The 21,268-nt window shown below is 48.3% G+C and overlaps 2 protein-coding genes across 12 annotated transcripts in view; both read right to left on the bottom strand.

Annotated features, from left to right (window-relative positions):
- Positions 1-118: 118 nt before the first annotated feature.
- zgc:152863 (uncharacterized protein LOC562658 homolog) lies at positions 119-11,543 on the bottom strand. Of its 7 annotated transcripts, none has more exons than XM_046389974.1 (5): positions 11,407-11,543; positions 4,419-4,525; positions 3,481-3,684; positions 1,637-1,781; positions 119-1,542 (listed from the first exon to the last, which is right to left on the bottom strand). In XM_046389974.1, the coding sequence occupies exons 2-5, from the start codon at positions 4,510-4,512 to the stop codon at positions 1,209-1,211; spliced, it is 777 nt and encodes a 258-aa protein (XP_046245930.1). In that variant the 5' UTR covers positions 4,513-4,525; positions 11,407-11,543; the 3' UTR covers positions 119-1,208. The 7 variants fall into 7 exon arrangements, with proteins under 7 accessions (XP_046245930.1, XP_046245934.1, XP_046245932.1 ...); XM_046389978.1 differs by lacking the exon at positions 11,407-11,543 and adding an exon at positions 8,218-8,430; XM_046389976.1 differs by lacking the exon at positions 11,407-11,543 and adding an exon at positions 7,251-7,592.
- The window catches only part of pak4 (p21 protein (Cdc42/Rac)-activated kinase 4), a 28,352-nt gene continuing 16,987 nt past the window's right edge, over positions 9,904-21,268 (bottom strand). For 4 of the 5 annotated variants that reach the window (XM_046389966.1, XM_046389967.1, XM_046389968.1 and 1 more), the window contains exons 5-11: positions 21,009-21,224; positions 19,899-20,351; positions 18,862-18,995; positions 18,305-18,431; positions 15,429-15,554; positions 15,200-15,334; positions 9,904-13,785 (exon numbers count right to left, since the gene is read on the bottom strand). In XM_046389966.1, the coding sequence (XP_046245922.1) occupies positions 13,630-13,785; positions 15,200-15,334; positions 15,429-15,554; positions 18,305-18,431; positions 18,862-18,995; positions 19,899-20,351; positions 21,009-21,224 (1,347 nt within the window). In that variant the 3' untranslated portion in view covers positions 9,904-13,629. The remainder of the gene's footprint in view (positions 13,786-15,199; positions 15,335-15,428; positions 15,555-18,304; positions 18,432-18,861; positions 18,996-19,898; positions 20,352-21,008; positions 21,225-21,268) is intronic. The other variant, XR_006843417.1, reaches the window with a different exon arrangement.

The raw sequence follows: 21,268 nt of genomic DNA, 5'->3' as shown, positions 1-21,268 counted from the left end.
TACCTTTGGCTTCCAGTCGCCTGCTGGACGAAACCCCACCAGGTGTGTCCTGTGCAGCACTGACGCACTCAGCTGGTGCAAATTAACCCCAAATAAGGACACAGACGAGGCCAAGATGTCAAACAAAGACACGTCTCAACATTTATTCATTATATAACTCTGTGCAATAATACAATATACAAATAATCTGTCCATATAATATTTAGATTTGTTGCCATTACATGAAGCATAAAATACATTCGAGGTCTGTGAAGGCGTCAGTCGCTCTGCAGAGGTCAAACAGGGACTCAGATCGGTTTGGTCCAACATTTGTGAGGTTTTTTGCAGGTTGTGGAATAAAATTTATTTGGATAAAAACACCCGTGTGTGTGTGTGACATTTAAATGAGTGTAAATATCAACTTTACTTCACTCACCACTGGATGAACCCGGTAGAAATGCTTTAACAGACCGTTTTCAAGTCTATCTGCTGTACACAAAATCAAATATGTTATAAATGAACATCACAACAGGCTGCTGGTTGGTTGTTTCTCTGTTTGCCGAGCGTCTGACTTCATAATCACAACACCACAGTCCACACTGTACAAAACACACACGTTTCCACAACAGCACATCACTGACTTCTCAAGAAGCCTCGATGGGCCCCGTCACTGACGGGAAGGATGGACGACGTCTCCAGAAACACACTGAAAACACACACACACACACTCACACACTCACACTTCACTGCTTTCCTGTGAACATTTGGATTTGTATGCTGAAGCTAAATAATTACATTCTGAATGAAATGCATTGTTGTAAAAACCAAAAACAAAACAAGGCAGTTTGTTTCCTGAAGACATTCTGGATGCAAAGCTTCCACCCGACTTCTGTCTCATACATTCATACAACACACGATACAATCAACACTTCATTTATATAGAAGTCCTTCTCGGTCAGGTCTTTGTAACAACTGGCCAATCAGAGCTTATCAGCTTCGACTAGAATAGCGTGTGACAGGACAGGAGCGTCCTGATGCTGGCGAGCTGCAGCCAACCAGAAAAGTGCAGGCAGCACAGGAGGCTGCTGTCAGTCCGTGTTTTTTGTTTGTCAGCCGTCGTCGGGCCGCCATCACCTGCAGAGTCAACACTTCGCTGCAGCAGTCGGCCGTCAATCAAAATCGTGCTAAAACCACTTCGCTCCACGTGTCACATCAGAACCACAGTTCAGTCAGGTGTCTTTGTCATCTGAAAGTGCGACGTGCAGCTGCCGGATGTCTCCGTCGCTCAGCCTGTCCCTGAGACGTGATGACTGGACCTCCTCGTATGGGGGCGGGGGGTTGTCAGGGCTTTGGCCCGACAGGAGGGGGCGCTGGCTGCCGTCCGACTCAGATGGCTGGTGGCAGCCGGGGGCCTCCTGAGCCAGCAGGAGCTGGGTGGGTCCGGGTGCCGAGCAGGCGGGGAGGCGCTGGCCCCAGCTGCCGTACACCGCCTCCTCATAGGAGGGGAGAGAGACGGGGAGTCCGTCCACCATCAGGTCCAGCTGGTCTGAGGAGCGACGGCTGCTGGGACAAAGAGACAGACCGGTTTTCAACAAATCTTTCTCTGCTTTCCAAATCAACTGCATCGCATCACTGCAGTAAATCGTCTTCATCTCACCTGTGTGACTGACAGGGGTAGAGGCGGGACTTGACCACCAGGCAGGCGGTGGTGGTGAGCAGGAAGATGGACACGCCCACCGCCGTCGTGGCCATGCTGGGCATCGAGTCGCTCTCTCCGCCATCAGAGCTCATGTTAGGACCCCCTGAGGAGGAGGAAGACAAGTGTTGACAAACAGCACACACACTGAACTGTCATTCGCTGCTGATGCATCAAGTGAAAACACCAAAACATTTTCTGGTTTCAGCTTCATGAGTGTGAAAATTCGCTGATTTTGTTCCTCTTTATGAAAGCGTAGCGTGAACATTGTAGGGTTTTGGACTGACGGACTGACGGACTGATGGACCACAGGACAAAATAAACCTGATCAACAGAAGACGTGAACCCAGAGTTACATTATCACATCATGCGTGTGTTAGGTTTTAAAAAGCCGATCTGGAGGTCAAAGAGCAGAAGCCATGACAGAAATAATCAAACACAAGATCTATGGGAGGAAGTTTCACTGAGTTATGTGGTTCCTCTGCGCCTGTGACAACATGGCAGTAGCTTTCCATGAGGCTGTCGACACGGAGGAAATGTTTAATGGTTATTATGGTGGCTTTGCCCGCTTCCTCTCTCCACGCTCCGACTTCCTGCTGCTGCGCGTTCGGGTGAATGGTGACAGAGGAAGTCAGAACTGGTCTGAGGAAAGTAAAGCTTCTAGATCCCCTGCAGAGAGTCTGTTAAGTAGGTCAAAAGATAAACGTGAGCTGCTGCTGCCGCCGCCGCCGCCGTTGGCATCACACTTGAAGACTCAGAGGTGCAAAATGAAAGTGTCTTTCTGATCTTACTGAACATAGATGACATTTAGAATGCGATCAGACCAGGAGGGAGTTTCATGCTCTTGTGAGACGAGACAAAACTCGATCTCAGTGGCCCGTGACAGATTTTGAGGCCGCAGTGAAGACACAATCTGCTTCCTGAACACTCAGAACAAAGAGGGAACACCATAAAAGACACTAATCAGCCTTTAAACGCCGTGATGAGTCACAAACAGATTACAAACTGAGGTAATCACTGAGGAATGCCATGCCCGGGGCTGCTGGGAAATGTCAAGAGATGTTTACCAATAAAGACGTGACTTTTAATGTCACCTGACTCCAGACTCAGCAGACATCAGAGTCTGGCTGGGCTGGACCCGCTGAGCTCCACGGGACTGGAATATTCTCTCTGCGGCAAACTGATTGGTTATCGTTGTGCTTTCTCACCAGGTTCATGTCATCACGTTCTGTTGTCCTCAATAAGAAAATACAACAACAGCTGTAAACAACTCAGATGAAAGTTTTCATTTATCCTGGCGGATGTTTGCTGAGGCCTCGCGGTGTTGTTTGGCAGTGAGCAGCGTTCAGCTCACTGCGACTCAGGCCTCATTCAGACCAAATCAGGCGTTGGGTGGTGGTGGTGGTGGTGGTTGTTAGTGCGGGGCTGTGCAGCACCAGGAGATGGCGTTTAGGCCCTGAACTCCCTGATCTGGTCTGCATGAGGCCTTAGACTTATTTTGATTATAGATTAAACAGTTTGTTTAAATGATTTCTACGAAATGTGACTGAAACCCAAACTAAAGCAGCAAATTATCACATTTGAGAAGTCAAAACCAGAAAACACGTGACTTAAACTTTTAGCTGACAGACTAATCATTTCCTGTCTACATTTTTTAGGCATTCAGTGGACTCTCTCTCTCTCTCACTGAATGTAATTAATCTTGCAGGGAAATCAGCTTCTCGATGCTTCCTTATTGCAAACCATCTCAGCCTCAGACACACAGAAAACACACAGGAGTGCTGCATTACCTGTTCTAGTCTTACCTTTGATTGGGATGCAGGCAGGTATCGGAGGCTGCCACTTCCCGTGGCGGCACCTGTACACGCGCACCTTGTTGCTGACGTGGTATCCGGGCTCACAGAACAAATGGATGGAGGTCTTGTGGGGGAAACCTCGACACGGGGACGGCTCGCAGCGGAAGCCTCCATGTTCCGGCACCAGAGGGTGGCTGCAGTTGCTCAGTCGGCCTGTAGGAGCACAACACAGCACTGAGAGACAGTCTTCAAAAGGCCAGACTCTGCCTCACTCCAGCAGCGGCGCCAGAGCAGCCAGCGCTCTTACCCACTTCCTCCGTTTCTTCACCTTCCACCTTAAAAAGCCTGTGTGTGCAGGATGACGATTTCCACTGCGCACCCAAGCTTCTCAACCTCAAACATTAGCGGGCGAGGAGTAGGTCAAGTGTGACAGAGAGACGGAAAAGCACGAGAATTTCTGCAAATGAAACTACGACGAGAAAAGAGTCGACTCTCGCAACATCAGACGTGAAGCAGACGTAATTTAAACTGTTCAAAGAGATTAAATAAAAGCTCCAGAATTTGTTCACGACATAACACGTGAACTCAAAGAACAAGAAGACAGAAAGAAGCAGTTTTGAACATCCTGTCTAAAGTTAATTCAGTTTCACGCTCAATCCAAAGCGCTGGCGAACATTCATCTGCGTCTTCTTTCATATCATGTGTGACGGTTTTGAGGTTGTTCCAGTATCTAACCATTAGATTTCAAAGTACTCCTTACGTTTCTCACTTTCAGCTTTCAGTTAGTATCAGGTTTTTGTTGTGTGTGTGTGTGTGTGTGTGTGTGGGGTCATGCAGGTCATGCTTTTCCCCACAGCTCGGTCCAGTGGCAGCAGTTATTTTCAGTATGTTCAATATGTCTGCAAACGTGAATGAAGGGGAAAAGAGACGGAGACGGTGGGTCGTACCTGCGGTGAGGAGCGGTGAGGACGCCACGAGGAGGAGTCCACAGACCAGACTGACGGGTCCACACGGCCACGGATACACGACCGACCCAGACATCAAACCGGACTTCCTGAAAACAGAGATGAAGAAGAAAACACAGACTGAGCACATGTCCGGTCAGAACAGGAAGCAGAAGTCGCACCTCACTCGCCACAAGGAGCTCTGGATTCAGCTGAAGGAAAAGTCTGAAAATGTGAGTGGCCTGTCAGCAGGGTTCGTTTGGTCTGAACTGAGGCAACCTGTCGCTGTTGTGTTCGCTCACACCTGTCAGCTGCTCGGTGCCTCCACACCTGCGCTCACCTTTCAAACAATACCTGGCATTCAACACTGACTTCTGTAAAGCGTTCAGGCTAAACTCCGACAGCAAACACACATTTACTGCAGCTGCTTGACGTGATGAACGTCCATCAGACCGTGTCCGGTTGCTGTGGTTCTTCTGAGGACACAGACTGTCTGGTAAACAGTGTCACGACACGGCGGAGTTTGTTTGTGGACTGCAGTTTTCAAGCCTCGAGTTTGGCATCATGGCCGTCACCATCCACCAAGGTGCCTGGATGATATGCGTGGCTACTCCTCCATCCCGACTGGATCTGACCGTGGCAGCAACTTGTCAATCACAAGGTGCAAAGTATACCTTGTTTCATGGTCTATTTCACTCTTAATGGGACCGTAGCTTACAAAATAAACAACTTGCTGAACCGAGGAAGGCTTGAAACTAGTGACTGAGACTGTAAACTCACCAGGAAACTGTTTGCTGACGTCATAATTCAAAAGAGAAAACAGTCTCATTTTCTCATAAGCTTACACGGAATCAGACTCCTGTGTGAAACCGGTGGAGTCGGCCCCTGCTGGGCATTAGAAGGACTGCAGGTCTGAGACACTTCTGCACCGGCTTCACTTAAACCTTCATTGAGTTATACGACTGTTTTATGACAACTTTTTTTGACTTCTAAGCAAACCTTAAACATATTAGATTCATAAGAAAGAAGGGACAGCAGGTGGTGGAAAAACTGCCAATCTGACCCTGAACGTCGCTCCTGCTCGGTCCTCCTTCCCTCCCATCAAACCTCTCACGACCCGACTAAACCTGCCTCAACCTTTCAGTCGACCAATAGTGAAACTGTTGCCTCGCCTTGTTTACTGTTTCAGCACCGACCACAGTGACCAGACTGTCAGATCATCTGACAAAAAGCTGAACTCACTCCCCGGGCGACTCGCACCGCGGACGAAGCAGACACACACTTCCTGTGACGAACTGGTGCCAGCAGAACCAGACCTGTGCTCGAGTGCCAGCCTGAGTGCCGCCATGTGTGAAAGAGTGTGTGTGTAGGTGTGCTTTGCTGTCTTGACTGTGTGTTTTGCACTTTCATGTCAGGAGAGGTGCCAGTCATCTCTGGAGCACCGAGGGAGCCCCCCCCCCCGCACATCGGTCTCACACACACACACACACACACTGAAACACACACCTTCACAGCTCCATCTTATGCGACCGCAGTGTGCGTGGGAGCTCCACGTCTGAGTCACCGTGGCCCGCTGTGATATTAAAACTTCCTGCTGTAATGTTTGTCAAGTTGGAAATGGCAGAATTACTGTGACAACAGAAAATCCTTCTGAATTAATTCAGCTCCTTCGCACGCGAGAGCCTGTGAAATAACTCGCGTGAAGAAGAAGTCGTGACGCTTCCACGCCATCAGCATCACAGCCAAACGTCCTCCTGGCAGGCCTTAAATGTCACCGATTTCAGTGTCAGCTGGCGCAATCTGGCGCTGCTGCTGAAGGCTGAACATGACTGGCAGCTTGTTTGAGCTTCACTGCAGGTGAGCTGAGCCCTGCGGGGATTGGATGTCCTCCTCAGGTGCGGCTCGCTCTCAGGGTCTCTTCTCCTTCATGAGCTGACGGTCCTAACTTAAAAGATTTTCGTTTTTGTGGCCGAAAGGTCAGTGTTGTTAAGCTGATTCTAAATTTGTTTGTGAGCTCACACTCTTAATTCAGTCAAACCCAACGTCACGTCCTGTTGTGTTACGTGACGTGAATTCACGCCGGCAGCTCCTTCTTGGAAATATTTTCTGGCACACAGGAAGTGATGCGCTGTATGTTTCCAGCCACAACAGCCATTTGTTTTGGAGCAAACACACACAAAGAAAGGCTGGCAGGCTACCAGGAACGATGACAGCAAACAAACAGCACCTACAGACGCGTCCGCGAGGAAAATCCCACGACAAACACGCCGCAGGAGGCGCCCGCATCGCGTGGCCTCTGAGGATGGGCCGAACCACCGGGACGGGCCGAACCACCGGGACGACCACCACAGGTCTCCGGTCGACAGCGAGTCGTGTGGAGCGTCTTCACCCACTGAACCACATCTGACAGTCTGGTTGATCAGTAGCTGCCGGGTTGCGGTGAACTTTGCTCGTTCCGCTCGGCTGCTTTGGGAAGCGCGCGGGTAAAAACAGCAGCTGAGTTTCCCTTCTGCCGCCCCGCACAGTTCGCACGTCTCACCGCCACACTGCGGAGTCAAACCGGATGTCCAGAGAGCCTCTTTGATGGCTCACAAAACATGATTTTATCAGCTCTGCTGCTGTTGTAGCTGAGGACTTCAAAAGCACCACAGAGAAGCACACGATGGTGAGTTAGTTCAGCCTCTGTGGGGTCGAAGCGACACGAGACAGCAGTCAAACATTTTCTAACACGTCTGCTTTAAATGAGGTCCAAAACAGAGGAGGTGAAACGATCAGGTATGACCGCAGCAAAGGCGCAGGTGTGCAGGAAGACGAGTCCTCACGACAGGTGCTTACTTTCACTCTGCAGCTGACTGACTGATCACCGCAGCGCCAGGTGAGACAGGTGTGGCAGCACGTTGTTAAAACGGCCGCTTTAAGAAACCCCAGAAACTCCCCGCTGCTGTGAGTATTTTGCACATTCAGTAGTGAGGAAGTATATAAAATTACAACACTTTTTTTTACACTGACCGCATGTTGAAAGCTTCCTGCTGACTGTGACTGAGGTGATAATAATAACAATAATATTAATGACTTTAAATTTAAACTGGCCTCAGTTTGAGGCCTCGCATGTTAGCACTTTGTCACACTCACAACAGCCAGAGTGCACAATGCAAACTGAACACACACACACACACACACACACACAGTGGAAGTGCTGATGTTGCACTACACGACACAGTGTGTGTGTGTGTGTGTGTGTGTGACAGAGAGAGAGCTGCTGTAGATAATCACCCTCACTGAATATATAAAGTTAATCAGTCAGTGTTGCTATGGAGAACAAGTGATCATGCTACAGTCTTATCTGTGAGTCAAGTGCCTCCCCCACCACACACACACACACACACACACACACACACACTAAAGTCCACACTGTGTTGTCAGGGCTGTTCTTTCTGTCCTTGCAGTCAGGTGATGGTTGCTGACTCGGCTGGACTCTGACGGTCTGAATGGTTCAGATTGTTATTCTGTCTGTTCACTGATAGTTTCAGCTCCACATGTGCAGTAAAAACAAACTCCAGCCATAAAACAACCTGAGATCAGCTTTCAGAAACCTGCACTCAAGTCCACGACCCGCCCCCCGCTCGGACCCCCTTTGAAAACCTGAGTTTCATTTCATTTTTATCCCGTAAAAAGCCCCTTTGTTCCTCAGCAACGCCAGCGCGTCAGTGAATGAAGCTGCGCTGTCGGCGTCAGTAATTAACAACAATACAACCATAATTAACACACTCGCCGTTGAGAAGCGAGAACACAACCTGCTTACAATCAGATGAACAGAACATCGCCGCCTTTTCTTTTCTTTTCTTTTCTTTTTCTTTCTTCGCACAGCAGACCAGAGGAGGCAGCCGTCGATGTATTTTTCCGTCTTATTTTTCATTTTAATCGCCGCTTCACCGGCCGGCTGCTGTCGCCGCCAGGTGAAGTTGAAACACCTGCTCCCTCTGAACGCATTTCCAGCGGGTTTAAACGGCGAGGACGTCTCACCTGAGAGCCGTGACGGGAGGCTGAACGGACGCGGCTGCTGACGGGAGATCCTCGATGTGTTTACCGACAGACCGGAGGAGGCGAAGCGCAGACGGGATCGGAGCGCGGCTCGTCAGCTGATGATCGCTGCTCCTGCTCGGCAACAAGTGGCTCCTTCTCGGCTGCTTTCGCCCTGACTCATCGATCAGCTGTGCTCGAGACAGCGACACCCAGCAGGCTTCCTATTGGCCTCTAAGCACCGCCCACCTGCGCGGCTCCGTCATATTCTGCGAACACCACAGAAACCAGTTAATTTCCTCAGACAGCAGCTTCATAGGAAGAGGAAACTGCGGCCACTGCCATCGTAAAAATAAGCATATTAAAGGTAAAAATACTGTTACTGGAAATCCTTTTCAGATGGAAGCCACAGACTGATGGTTGATGCTGGCACCTCTTTGTGCGAGTCCAAACTGGGCGGCTGCACTGGAGCTAAATGCTAACATTTGCTAAATGTTAGTTGTTTTTACCGTATGAGCTGAAGCTTTGGTGTCCCGTGAACATTCACTTTACCAACATGTAACATGTATGTTGAAGCAACAGGTCACGTGTTTGTTAGTTTGCTTCCACCTTTTGACACGATGGGAAAACTTCAGCGCCACCAGTAGCTTGGAGTTTTTATTTATCAGTTTTACACACACACACACGACGACACGGGCCGTGACCCACATTTATGTGTGATGTGCACCTGCTGTGACAATGCTGTCTATTAATAATCAACGAACTATAAAACAATAAAATCTCTGTCCTGTTTTTCGAGCACTGATCTAAAAATTACATGTGAACTGAACTCTCAAATTGGCCACTAAAGCAATGGAGGAAGCAGCAAAACGCCCCTTCCTGTGTGTCCCTGTGAGGCCCCTGCGCTCGCACAGGGACCACAGACACAGCTGTCACTGTTTGCAGGGGCCCACCCTTTGCAGCGGACTGTTTACAGTAAAAGCTGAAGAGCTGCGGCTCGCGGGGCGACTTGGCGGAAGTGACGCTGCCTGCTGCGGTGATACAGCAGTTTCTCTCACCGACAGCTGAGCTCACAGTATCAGCTGATTAGTCGACGTGGAGGAGCGTCGTCGGGCATGAGATTAGTCACTTAGCCGGTGGCTGCAAGGCGACTTTCGATTCAGATCTCATCGTGATAAAAATGAGACACGGCGGAGCCCAAGAGGCGGATGACGCTTCTGAATCACGTAAACAGCCAAGAAATGACGGCGAAAGTTACGCTGAGGGGTCCCACACAGGCCACCGTACACCCGTTTGATTGACAACATGGCGTTTCTGCTGGCACCCTCAGGTCACGTGTCATGAAGTGTGGTGCTACAAGGAGCAGCTTCTGGTCTGAGTGAAGATCAAAACCTGCAAAACTGCAGAGGAAAAACATTTCACACACACACACACACACACGAGTGGGACAGAAAACAGAAGCCGTGCATGACTTTTACAAAATCTGTATTTGCAAAAGAAAAAATAAAATAAAAAAAAGTAACATTTGCAAAGTGAAGTCTATGTTGTTTGTTTGTTTTTTTTTACAATAGCAGTGAAGTTTACAAAAACAAGATGGTGCAGGAACCGCAGCTGCAATCCGACGTTTGACAAAAGCCGTCAACACTGCAACAAAATCAGTTTTTCTTTTCCCCAACATGTGAGTACTAACAGTCCATCAGAGAGTGAGTTCACTTCACATGTTTCAGAGCAGGCTGCTTGGTCAGTAGTGATCCTGTTGACACCAAAACAAACCTCAGTCCCCGCATGCTCACTGCAGAAAGCCCCGCGGGGTTTCTTTTCCAAGAAGCAAGTGCTGCTGAGCAAGGCACTAAACCCACTGAACCCTGAGCAGCTGCTCGCTGGATATGACGGAGGCTCTCAGGTGTGAAGCCGTCCCGCTTCTTGGAAAATCCCTGCGGAAAACGCAACCGAGCTGAGACGAGCGCCGCCTCTGAGGCACCCGGTAACCACGTTAACAAGGAATAAAAACACCCTGAAAATCCTCAATCTGAAGTGGTCTCAGCGATACGGAAACTGTCAGGAATGTTGATGAGAGCTGCGACTTCTTCAGCACATCAGTCAGGAGGTGCAGGACTCGCAGTACGGGACTCTGGAGGAGGACCGCCGCGCCTCACCCGTCCGCTCCGCGTCCCTACTGCACCTTTAAAGGCTTTCCAAACACGCGAGGCGAGAAGCGACGGCCGTAGTGTCGAGTCAGAGTCAAATCATCACCTGTCAAGTAGTGACTGTAAACCTTAAGGCATGAGTGTGCACACGAACAAGCCCCCACAGGACTCCCGCGCACACACCGCAGGCGAATCCGGTCCACACCAACGAGCAACAGGGGACACACTCGACTCGGGATTTTCACATTGATAATCAAAAGGAAAACGGATCAAATGCGGGATGAGGCGTGAGGAGAAGCACTTTGTGTGTGTGTGTTTGGCTGCACGGCAGGAAACAAACGATGCGGGAAACACGCAGGGCCACTGCGAGGAACCCACGTCCAGAATCAAATCCAAATACAAGGACGCCAAAGTTGGATGCATAACAGGAAGTCAGATGATCAACCTGACGTCCCACCTTCTCCAGACTGCGACTCACGACGCCGCGCAGGTCAACGAACTGACTTGTTTTGGCGCGAGTCAAACAGAAACAAAAGGCTGCAGCGTGGACAGTCAGGAAGTACTAACACATGTTGTTGTTATTGTCAGAGAAGGAGAAAACCTGCCGAGACATCACAGCACTTCTCTCTAATATCATTACTAAACTCTCGAAATGGATTTTCCGCTCAGTGGCTCCAAAACAAATTCAATCAATCCCAGTGATTGGCTGGTCATTTTCACCAGAAGCCTCAGAAAGCACAGCAAGAAACACACCGGATGACAGTCACCAGCACTCAGCAGGAGGCCCCAGTCCCCCAAAACCCGGGACTTTTAAAACACTCCACCTGAAAGTCGGCCATCTTTCACTTCACTGGGCTCAGCCTTCGCGCCTCTCATTAAGACACCACAACGCGTTTCCTCATCTGTGACTCATTAGCCGCACGTCCCACTCGTGACCACAACACAGAGGCAGAAACCCGACACAGCCGAGACACGTCGCTGTCTGCTGAGCTGCCAGGCAGTCAAAGTCCAACACGTCCACCGCGACCTCCGGCAGCGGGGACGGACTTTACCTCTGACCAGCGGTCAGCCTGCGCGCGCACGCGTCGGCGGCGTCACGTCATCTGGAAGGAAACGTCTTCACCGTGTGGTTACTGGATTGAGCATCGCGCCTGGCACGACCAACACACATGCAGGCAGCAGTTAGTGATGTTAGTGAGGCTGCGCGACATTAAAAAGGGACAGTTCGACCCAAAATGAAACACGCTCTTCCTCTCTGTGGGGTTCTGGGGTGAACTGTCCCTTTAATACAGAATCACAGGGACTTAAGTTCTGGTTTTTGTTTTTGTTTGTTTTATCAAAAGCTTATTATGACGGAGCAGCAGATTGGTGGGAAGCATCAAAAGTTCAGAGATGAAAAGCGATGGGACGCGAGGCGACTCGACTCGACTGAGTTCTGGTCCGAACCGAACCGAACCGCCAACAAAAACACGTGTTTAACGCTTTGCAGGTGATCGTTTGCTTCCAGCCTTTGTGCTCCGCCGTCCAGGACGACTTCAACCCGCCCCGACGCTCCTCTGTGTGCTCTGCCAGACGCGTTAACCGACCGATCAAACATTAATCGATTCAGTGAGAAAAGTGGGGCAGCAGAAGCACGTGATGACTTTGTATGTAGTGTTGTAGTGAAGTAAGGAGTTTAAAAACAAACTCGCTGACAAAGCAGCTCTTGTTCTTTTGTTTTTCTACCTCAGAAGAACCATCAGTGTGTGCAGCGAGTTACTCCTAACAGCTGACTGAGATAAACAGGGAGAGGAAGAGCCCACGCTCGTCTTCAGGATTCTTCACCCTCTTTTTCTCTCTGCTTCTCCTGTTTCTGTAAAACCTTTCCTGCTGGTCCCAGTGACACCTTAACCGCAGAGCTTTACGATTTAAAAGTCCCATTCAGTCGGGTGTTTAACAAAATAAAATAAAATAAACAACAACAACGAAACAAAACGTCTAGTGTCTATTATCTGCGTGCTGGAATCAACCGTGAGTGCAGCTTCTATCTCTGCTCGACAGTGCTTCAAAAGTCAATCACATCTTCTTCTAATATAAACCAAGAAACAAATCACAACAATAAAAAAAAACGATCACAAAATAGAGACAGTAAAACATCAGGACTGATAAATCTCTCTATGTTCATTGTACTTACACAGGGAATTAATGAGGAAATAAAAGGAAAAAAATCATCTCCAGTGTTTACCTTTTGACTTAGTGTATGTTTGCTTGTTTACAACAGGAAGCTAGTATTTATATGGCTACAAAATAAAAGTCCGTCTGACTCATTTCTGAGTCAACAGGTTTCCTCTCTCAGTAGTAAGTTCTGGGCGTGGCGAGGACGGCGTCCGAGTCCGGGATCCGTCTGCGAGAGGAGAAGTCCCGCTAGTGAGAAAAGTCGGAGTATAGGAGAGTAGTGAGATTAAAAAACAACAAAAAGTCTCTAGAATCAGCCAATGGACTCGCAGCTCCTTCAAAGCATCTGATTGGCGTGCAAAAACCCCCACCTTCACCCTTAAAATCCAGGTAAGGTCGAAACAGAGGAATAAAAACATCCAGAGTCCTTAAGCTTTCCAGGTTCGGCCCTTCAATCAAAACAAAAGCGTGAAATCGGCTAAAACTCACTCGACAAGCAAGTTGTGGCTTCTCTGCTCTGCTCTCTCCAAGAGAGATCTCACACACGTGTATGAGCCATGAAACACCGTCGTCAGCAGTGTTCACACACATACATGTACATGTACACACACACACACACACACACACACTCACACACACACACACACCGCCTTATTGCCTCTTATCAAGGGAACACACTCCCCGCAGTTCAGTGATTCACATAAGAAAAATAGAATACTCCTGCACACCCAGTTTACACTCAGCGGCACGTTTGAGTTCTGCCCGAAGCACAGACCTTCCCGTCTGTGACCTCTGACCCCTGAGGGCCCCTCCTCTGTGTGCAGGAGTATTCTGTTCCATCTGAACCTGCACACGGCGCCCTCCACAGTCCGGAGGTCTCACAGTCGCTCGTCTCATCTCATCCTGTTCTGCCTCATCAGGGGGACGATGCAGGACGGCGGGCCCGCCTTGGTCAGGAAGGGGTGTTTGAGGATCTCGCTGGCCGTGGCCCTCTGAGCTGGGTCTCGCACCAGCATCCTGTCCAGGAAGCCCTTAAGCAGAGGAGAGACCTGGGAAGAGAAGCCATCCAGACTCAGTCAGGTGTTAAAGATGTGATCCTGCAGGTCTGAAAAGGAGTCAACTTTTTATTGGCACAAAACATGGAAGTGACACGGCTGTGAACCACAAGTACACACAGCTGCCTGTAGAGTCGATGACTGTGAATTCAGATCTCATTTACACGAGCTCCTCTGGTCGGTAATCAGGCATCTCCCCTACAGTTCACACAGCCCCTATGGGAGGATCTGTTCAGTGATGTGTCAGAGGCAGCAGAGCAAAAATAACTTCCCTTTCTAGACAGACTGTTTTGTTTGAAGGCTCAGTGGCAGAAACAGACTTTACTCGCTGTATCTGTTGGTGTTTTCCAGCTGTGGAAACGAATCATTCTAAGTTCTAGTCTGATTTAAACTTATAACTGGAATCACAGATATTTATGTGCAGATATCAGGCTGTTGCTGAGAGCCAGAAATACACGGATTCCTAAGACTCACGTGAACTTTTCTTTCATGTTTTCTTTGTTTTGCAACTCCTCCAAACTGCATTTCAAGACATATAAACCCACACGATCCACCCACACAACCTTGTGCTGGGACGGACTAAGATGCAGAGCTCTGACTCCTCTGTTGCTCCCATCTCTACCACACATTTCTGCTGGACTTTATTTAGCCATCTGCTTGCCTTGTGCATTACACGCCATCGTTAGTCGTCCTGGGATCTGTGCCAGGATGAAAGAACAAGTCAATAAGGACTTGTTCAGACAAATCTGATCTCTGGGAAATCCAGACTGCATCCCATTTGAACAAAAAAAACCCACAAGAAGTGCAGCTTTTGAAAATCGGACTCAAACCACATCTGGACGCACTCTGGCTGCCCAAATCGGATGACAGGACAGGACAGGACAGGACAGGACAACAGACTGTGGACAGATGCTGTCCGCCCTGTGACTCGACAGTGAGACGACTGATCTTCATTTCCCATGTTTTCGTATTGGAAAGCTTCACCGCCATACGCAATTACTGACGCCTACGATGTTACCACAGCAACCGTTGGATCGGTTGGTGAGGTCTGCACACACAAATCCAAACAGATCTGCAAATAACAGCGCAGATCCAATTTAAGATCAAAGATAAGAACAAAGATAAGAAACAACTGTGGTTTGTGTGCAGTAACAAAGCTGGTTCCTAGATTACTCAACAGTTCTTAACCTCAGACGCCTTAATAACTGCTGCGATAAAAAAAAGGACGTCACACACTTTCGTTGCTATCGGAGTGGTTACAAACAAGAGTTGGTTAATGATTTCTCATACATCTGATTTTGTTGTCTCAGCTCAGAGGAACCACAACAGCGTGGAGGTCGGATGTGTTCGATGGTCTAACGACAGCTCTGACCACTGACTAACTCACGCTCGGTTTGTGTCTCTGTACCTTGTGCAGGTTCTTCAGTTTAGGAGGCAGGTTGTCTCGAATCATTTTCATGGCTTTGAGCGGCGGCTCGTTGAAGTACGGCGGCTCCCCGTCCACCATCTCTATGACCATGATACCCAGCGACCAGATGTCCACCTGGACACAGCGGGAAGAAGTCCGTCAACAAGTGGAACAGGTTGTTCAGTTCAGGTAACAGAAGTCCTGGGGGAAAACACAGTGTGAGTATTACCTCTGGCCCATAAGGCAGCCTGGATATGAGCTCAGGTGCCATCCAGTATGGCGTCCCAACCAGAGACTTCCTTTTTTGCACTTCCTTCGACACCTGGGCGCAGAAACCAAAGTCTGACAGCTTCACCTGGAGGCAGAATGAGCCAGACAAAGAGGGGGAGACACAGAACATCACGGTTATTTTTCACAGAAACTACACAACAATGTGATCAGGATTTTCCCACATCACATTTGTGTGTGTGAGGCTGAGGACACACACTAAGTCAGCTCTTCCACTTTATGAACACAAGCTCATTAATAAGTCCACGGTCTAAGGCAGAAGGGGACGAGTCACGCAGGTTTTGTTGCATGAATGCAAATGTAAGCTGGGACTGTGATGACAGATAAATGCACTCAAGTTTTCTAAAACTGACTCTTCTGTCTTGGCCTGACCTTTTCAATCACCCTTCACATGCTGCCAAACTACTCATAATGTTCCTGCAGTTCACTCATAGTGCATAATAAACTATCAATTCTTTCCGCAAAGTAAATTTCACTTTTGATTAACGAGCAGGTTGGATATAAAACAGCTGAGGTGTGTTTCAGCTGCATGCACGGCACGAGTTCCTTCTTATGCCTGAACAGTCGCGTAGACCCGCCCGTCCGTGAAGTCAGTCCCACAGCCTTCACTGCATTCCACCCATCCTTATGAGAATGTTTCTGCATGGCTGGGTATCTGGACAGAAAGCCAGCTTTTGAAGCCAGCCTTGCCCACAAGGTTAGCATCAGATGGCTCGGAAAAGAGAAACGAAACAATCTCGCTATGAGAACCGGTGCTTTCATACGCACAGACGCTGCGACATGATGGCTGCCACTGACTGACTCAGCTTCTCGGAGGACGTCAAACTGCCCACCTACAAAGCCCCAGTATAAATCTAACCCTGACATTAATACGACAGGTAACCAGAAGAGAGATCCAGTGCCTTGACCTATTTTTTTAACTGACACACTTTCACTGACAGTATACCACCCAGCACGCAGGTGCATTCAGACACAGCAAACTACCACAGCACTGCCGAGAAACACTTCAGGCTTGGTTAAGTCTACTTCCCCTGCCTGACCAAATTACAAGCAACAATGTAACCCAACCCGGCACTAAAACACCACAGCAGCTAGCAGGTTTCAGTGTGAACATGGCACCACCAGAGACCAGAGGTCATCCTGAAACTAAAGCAACACCACTAACATCATTACTATCAGAATTAGACACGCTGCCTTTAGACGTTTATAAATGAATGCATGTTCAAAGGTTATATGAAACTGCACACTGTTACATTTATAATTATTAACACGCACCACACAGCAGTGCCTGCTGGTGCTTCTTCCGCCTCACGGAGCATCACAACTGAAGAAGCAGAACTTCAGCGTCTCTGCAGAGACCTGCTCGGCCCTGCACGCTGCTGGTGCAAAACCATGGCTAATAAACACACCAAACCACAAGCACTCCTCAGCTGTCATTGGGGATGCTGTGGTTCACATCTGTGACACACAGAGCGCATGTTAACATTAAGCACAAGACACTCAGCAAAATCCCACAACAGGCCCACAGATCGTCTCGTCAATGTAAAAAAATAAGTAAGTAAATGAACAAGCTAAATGTAAATTAACTGAGCTCATGGGAGTTTTTGTGTTCACTGAAAAACCACCATCGCTTATGACAATCACAGACAAAGCAATCTGTGAAAGTTTTATTCACTTTACGTTCTCTGGCTTGCTTCCTCACTTTCTGTCTGTCTCCCGGAAGTTACAGATTTTAGACGTTTTACTGCAGAAATCCTACTTATTTTAGCTTCACCTTCACACTGAATGAATGAGAGTGAATAAGCTGCAGGCTGTGAAATGCTGGGCTGCTGTATTACTCACTATGACAAACTCACAAGCTTCACCAAAGCACTGACCATTCAGCAAAAGGTTTGCCTTAACTTAACAAAATGCATGTTCAAAGTGTGTCTGAAGCCTCAACTCAGCAGATCCACACAAATATTCAGCCCAGAGAACAAACTGAACTGAGGGATACACACTGCACGCGTGTGTGTGTGCTGTTTGTTGACTGACACACCAGAAGCCGACTTCCTTCTGCTTGTCGTGCCATGAAACCTTGCTGGTTTCATTTTCTGTAGAAAGCAGAAACTTGCTTGTCAACAGGCAGGAAGTCATTTGGTAGCAGCTCAGAGTGACATTTAATTCCATTTTCCAACCAGTGTTTTTCTTTTTTTTCTTGTGAAACTGGGTTAAGTTGTGTTCATGGCTGCAGTGCAGTGCAGTGGGCCCTTGCATTGTGCATCCTGTGAGACGGACTCTGAACAGGAGTGAGAATGGAAAACCTCTGTGCTCACCAGGTGCATGTGCGAGCTACGGCAGGTAGAGCACAGGTATAGCTAACAATATTAATCATCACTGTGTTTAGTTCAACCTTACAGGTCTACAGGATTGTGCAGACTGGCACTGGAAAAACACACAGATAATTAAAATGTAAGATGAATAATTAATCTCAATGGTGACACCAGTGCTTGTCCTGCCATGACTAGTTAAGATGTGTGCCGTGAAAAAGGCTTACTATTCTTTTGTGTTGGTAATGTGTTGCCCTCAGGCTCACTGCTGTGGTTTGACATATAAAATCAGATGTGTGCTGCAAACCACATGCTGGGTATTCACCTCCTCTTATTAATGACAACTTACAAAGAAATGTGAGCTCTTTCTCCAGAATCACTGCAGTAAAGGTTTACATGTTTAGCATCACCCTTTAAAACCTTTTATAAACTTCCTTCCTTCCTCCCTTCCTTCTGTCCTTACTAAGATGCAGCCGTTTGACCTGGCGTGAGTTGAGTGACAACATACCCGGCCGTCGTGAGTGAGGAGGATGGAGTCACTCTTGATGTCTCTGTGGATCACACCCTGTGCGTGCAGGACAGACAACGCCTTCAGGACAGACAGACACACTGTGGCGATCTGCTCCTCGTTCATTCTGCAGATGGACGGAGACACCAGGGAGACGTGTCAGTTTAGTCGTTTCACCAGTGTTTTTGCAGTTCCTCCATTATTGTTGTTTTTCTTTTCAGGTTTCTGAAGCAGCTGTGCTCAGCCAAAACAGCTGCAAGAATCTGCACAACTGTCTTATCTCTTGATAAATAACTTGCGGTTGAGATAAAACGTACAGCTGCTCAAATGACAAAGGCCATGATGGTGTATCGCTCTGTGCACAACACATGGGGTAACACTGCCCCCTTGTGGACGAAAAGAGTCTGGATTTAACAAGGGAAATTTAAAGCAGGATACAGACAGTGAGGCAGTCATAAAACCAGTCCTTCAGTTGAAACTGAAAGGATTAAATCATTATAAAACACTGAAGAAATGGAAAGGTAATGCACTTAAAAGTTGTCACACAAGTTTCTCACCTGGTGTGTGTCACAATGTCAGTGAGAGCTCCTCCCTCCAGGAACTCCATGACGACCCAGAGCTCGTCTCCCACCAGGTAGCTGTTGTACATCTCCACCACGTTCTCATGGTGATAGTCTCGCATGATTACCACCTTCAGTAATCACAGAAACACAAGAACACCCCCCCACACACATACACACACAGGGTCAGTTAAGACTTAAGGGAAGGACCCTGAAGGAAGAAAGACGTGATCATCATCATGCATCTGCAAGGTTGGTGCTGCATCAATCGATAACCACCGAAATCCTTCCTGATTACTCACAAGCTGGTTCAAGTGTCTCAAATGCAGAGTGACAATTAGCAACTGATGCAAGTGTGAAATGGAGCCGAGTGCTCTGCCACCTACGCAAAAGTCAAACATCTCATTTCTACCCACAGCAGTTGTGACTCGCTCTGTGATGTGTGTCTGAGGAAGTCATTTTATTCATATATTTTATGTCTGAAGGCTGCATGAGCCGAGTGTGAGACGGGCTTTGCTGCTCTGCTGGCGGCGACATCCATATTTGCACCATATTTGCACTAGTTTTAGACTTGCGAATTTTACAAGATTTATAAACACAAGAGAAAGGCAGTCAATGTCCTCAGTCAGAAAAATGTGTCTCTATCAGACATACACTGCAACTCTGCACAAACATGAATCAGCAGGCCTGGACATTAAGCTGATTTCATTCTGTCATGTCTGATGGAGCCCACATGTGAACAGAACAGATTATTGCATGTTGATGATATTTCTATCATGCTACTGGAACAAAACCAAATACTATGTTCTACCTGCCTGTGGACACATCCAAACACACATAGTACTGCTATCAATGCAAAAACTGTCAGAGTTCACCTCCTCCTCCTCCATGTTCTACCCAGGCTTCAACCCTCACCTAAACCACATTTCCAGCAGACGAGAATATGTCTGACATGGACTGTCTCCTGCTGTGTGCTACATGTGTGAAACATCTGGACCTGGTTCTGACCAGAGATCATCTGAGAAAACCCTTACCTCGTTGAAGAGGAGTTCCCTGCGCTGTTGTTTCCTCAGGTCCATCTTCTTCACAGCAACCAGCTTCCCTGTCGTCTTCACTGTGGCGATGCACACGATCCCTGTGGACCCTTCCCCTATCTTAATGTAGTGGTCCAGGTAGGTCCGTGGATCGCCAGGATCCACCACCATCTGTAGTGCTGCTCTGAACTGCTCATGAGAGACCCTCTGGGGCTCCCTCTGCGGTGAGCGGCCCTGGGGTGGAGCACCCGAAGCTGGGGGCCCGGAGGGCACAGGGGGCCGTGGGGCTGGAACGTTGGGGTGAGGCGTATGTGGGTGCTGGGTGGCTTCAGGGGTCAGGCTTGGGTGGGAGGTGTGATGAGGGTGGCTTACAGGGGGCTTGGAGCTGGACGACCCTCGGGTGGAACCTTTAGAGGGACCATTTTGAGGGGAGGATTCATGGTGTCGAACCGGCTTTAAGAAACAGACGGGAGAACGTCATCACAAACACAACATAAGTATGAAATAATCTTCCAATTATCTTCTCGGGGTTGGAGCTGCAACAAGCTACGAATTAATAAATTAAATAAATTTTGTTAAGATATGTTTTAATGTAATAATTTCAGAATCAACTGAGAAAGTGTTTATGGATACAATTACACAATAGAAATGTCTGTTTTTGCCTGATAAAACAAGGTACCAGATCAACTGACGCAAAAACAAACAGAGATAACAAAGGGACATGTGCTGCAGTTCAACGCTGGGAAGCTCTTACTGTACTGAGAATATAAACAAAACAAAAATCAAATAAGAATCCAAGCCTGGACCTTAAAGTGTATTTCAGTCTGAACTGTCTTTGCATCACACAATTCTGTAAGGCCCTTTGGCACAAAGTTTTCAAAAAACACTGAACTTCAACTGCATCAATCTTGCCGTCACTAACAGCTTTCAGGAGAGAGAACCAAGGCAGAAGAAGGTGGTAAGAGCTATCATCCATCAGCCAGTGGCTCAATGTGCACCTGTCTGCCTTTTCTCTCAGTCAGTAGCCTCCCTCAGGGCTGCTGTCTCTCCTTGTGCTCGTCCTGGCTCAAAACACCCTGTCTGTCTGTCTGTCCCTGCAGCTGACCCTACCTGTCCTGTGGGACTGCGTCCACCTTCGCTGTCTGCCCTCGGGTAGGTGTTAAACGGCCGTGTGGTCTGCTGGGCAGTCTTCATCACCCCATCTGTTACTGGCAGGTTTGGGGTGCGGATGTTGGGCCCAGAAAGAGGCCTCTTGTCCCGAGGAGACTGAGGGCTGCCATCCCGTACCATGTAGCTGGACTTTGGCCTGTGGTCACTGGGTTGATCCTGAAGAGAAGCAGGATTTGGGTGAAAGATGGAGGGATTATTGT

Source organism: Scatophagus argus, chromosome 5, assembly GCF_020382885.2.
Source record: "Scatophagus argus isolate fScaArg1 chromosome 5, fScaArg1.pri, whole genome shotgun sequence".
Classification (NCBI taxonomy): domain Eukaryota; kingdom Metazoa; phylum Chordata; class Actinopteri; family Scatophagidae; genus Scatophagus; species Scatophagus argus.
The sequence above is the reverse complement of the archived record's forward strand: the minus strand, read 5'-3'. Positions and strand labels throughout refer to the sequence as shown.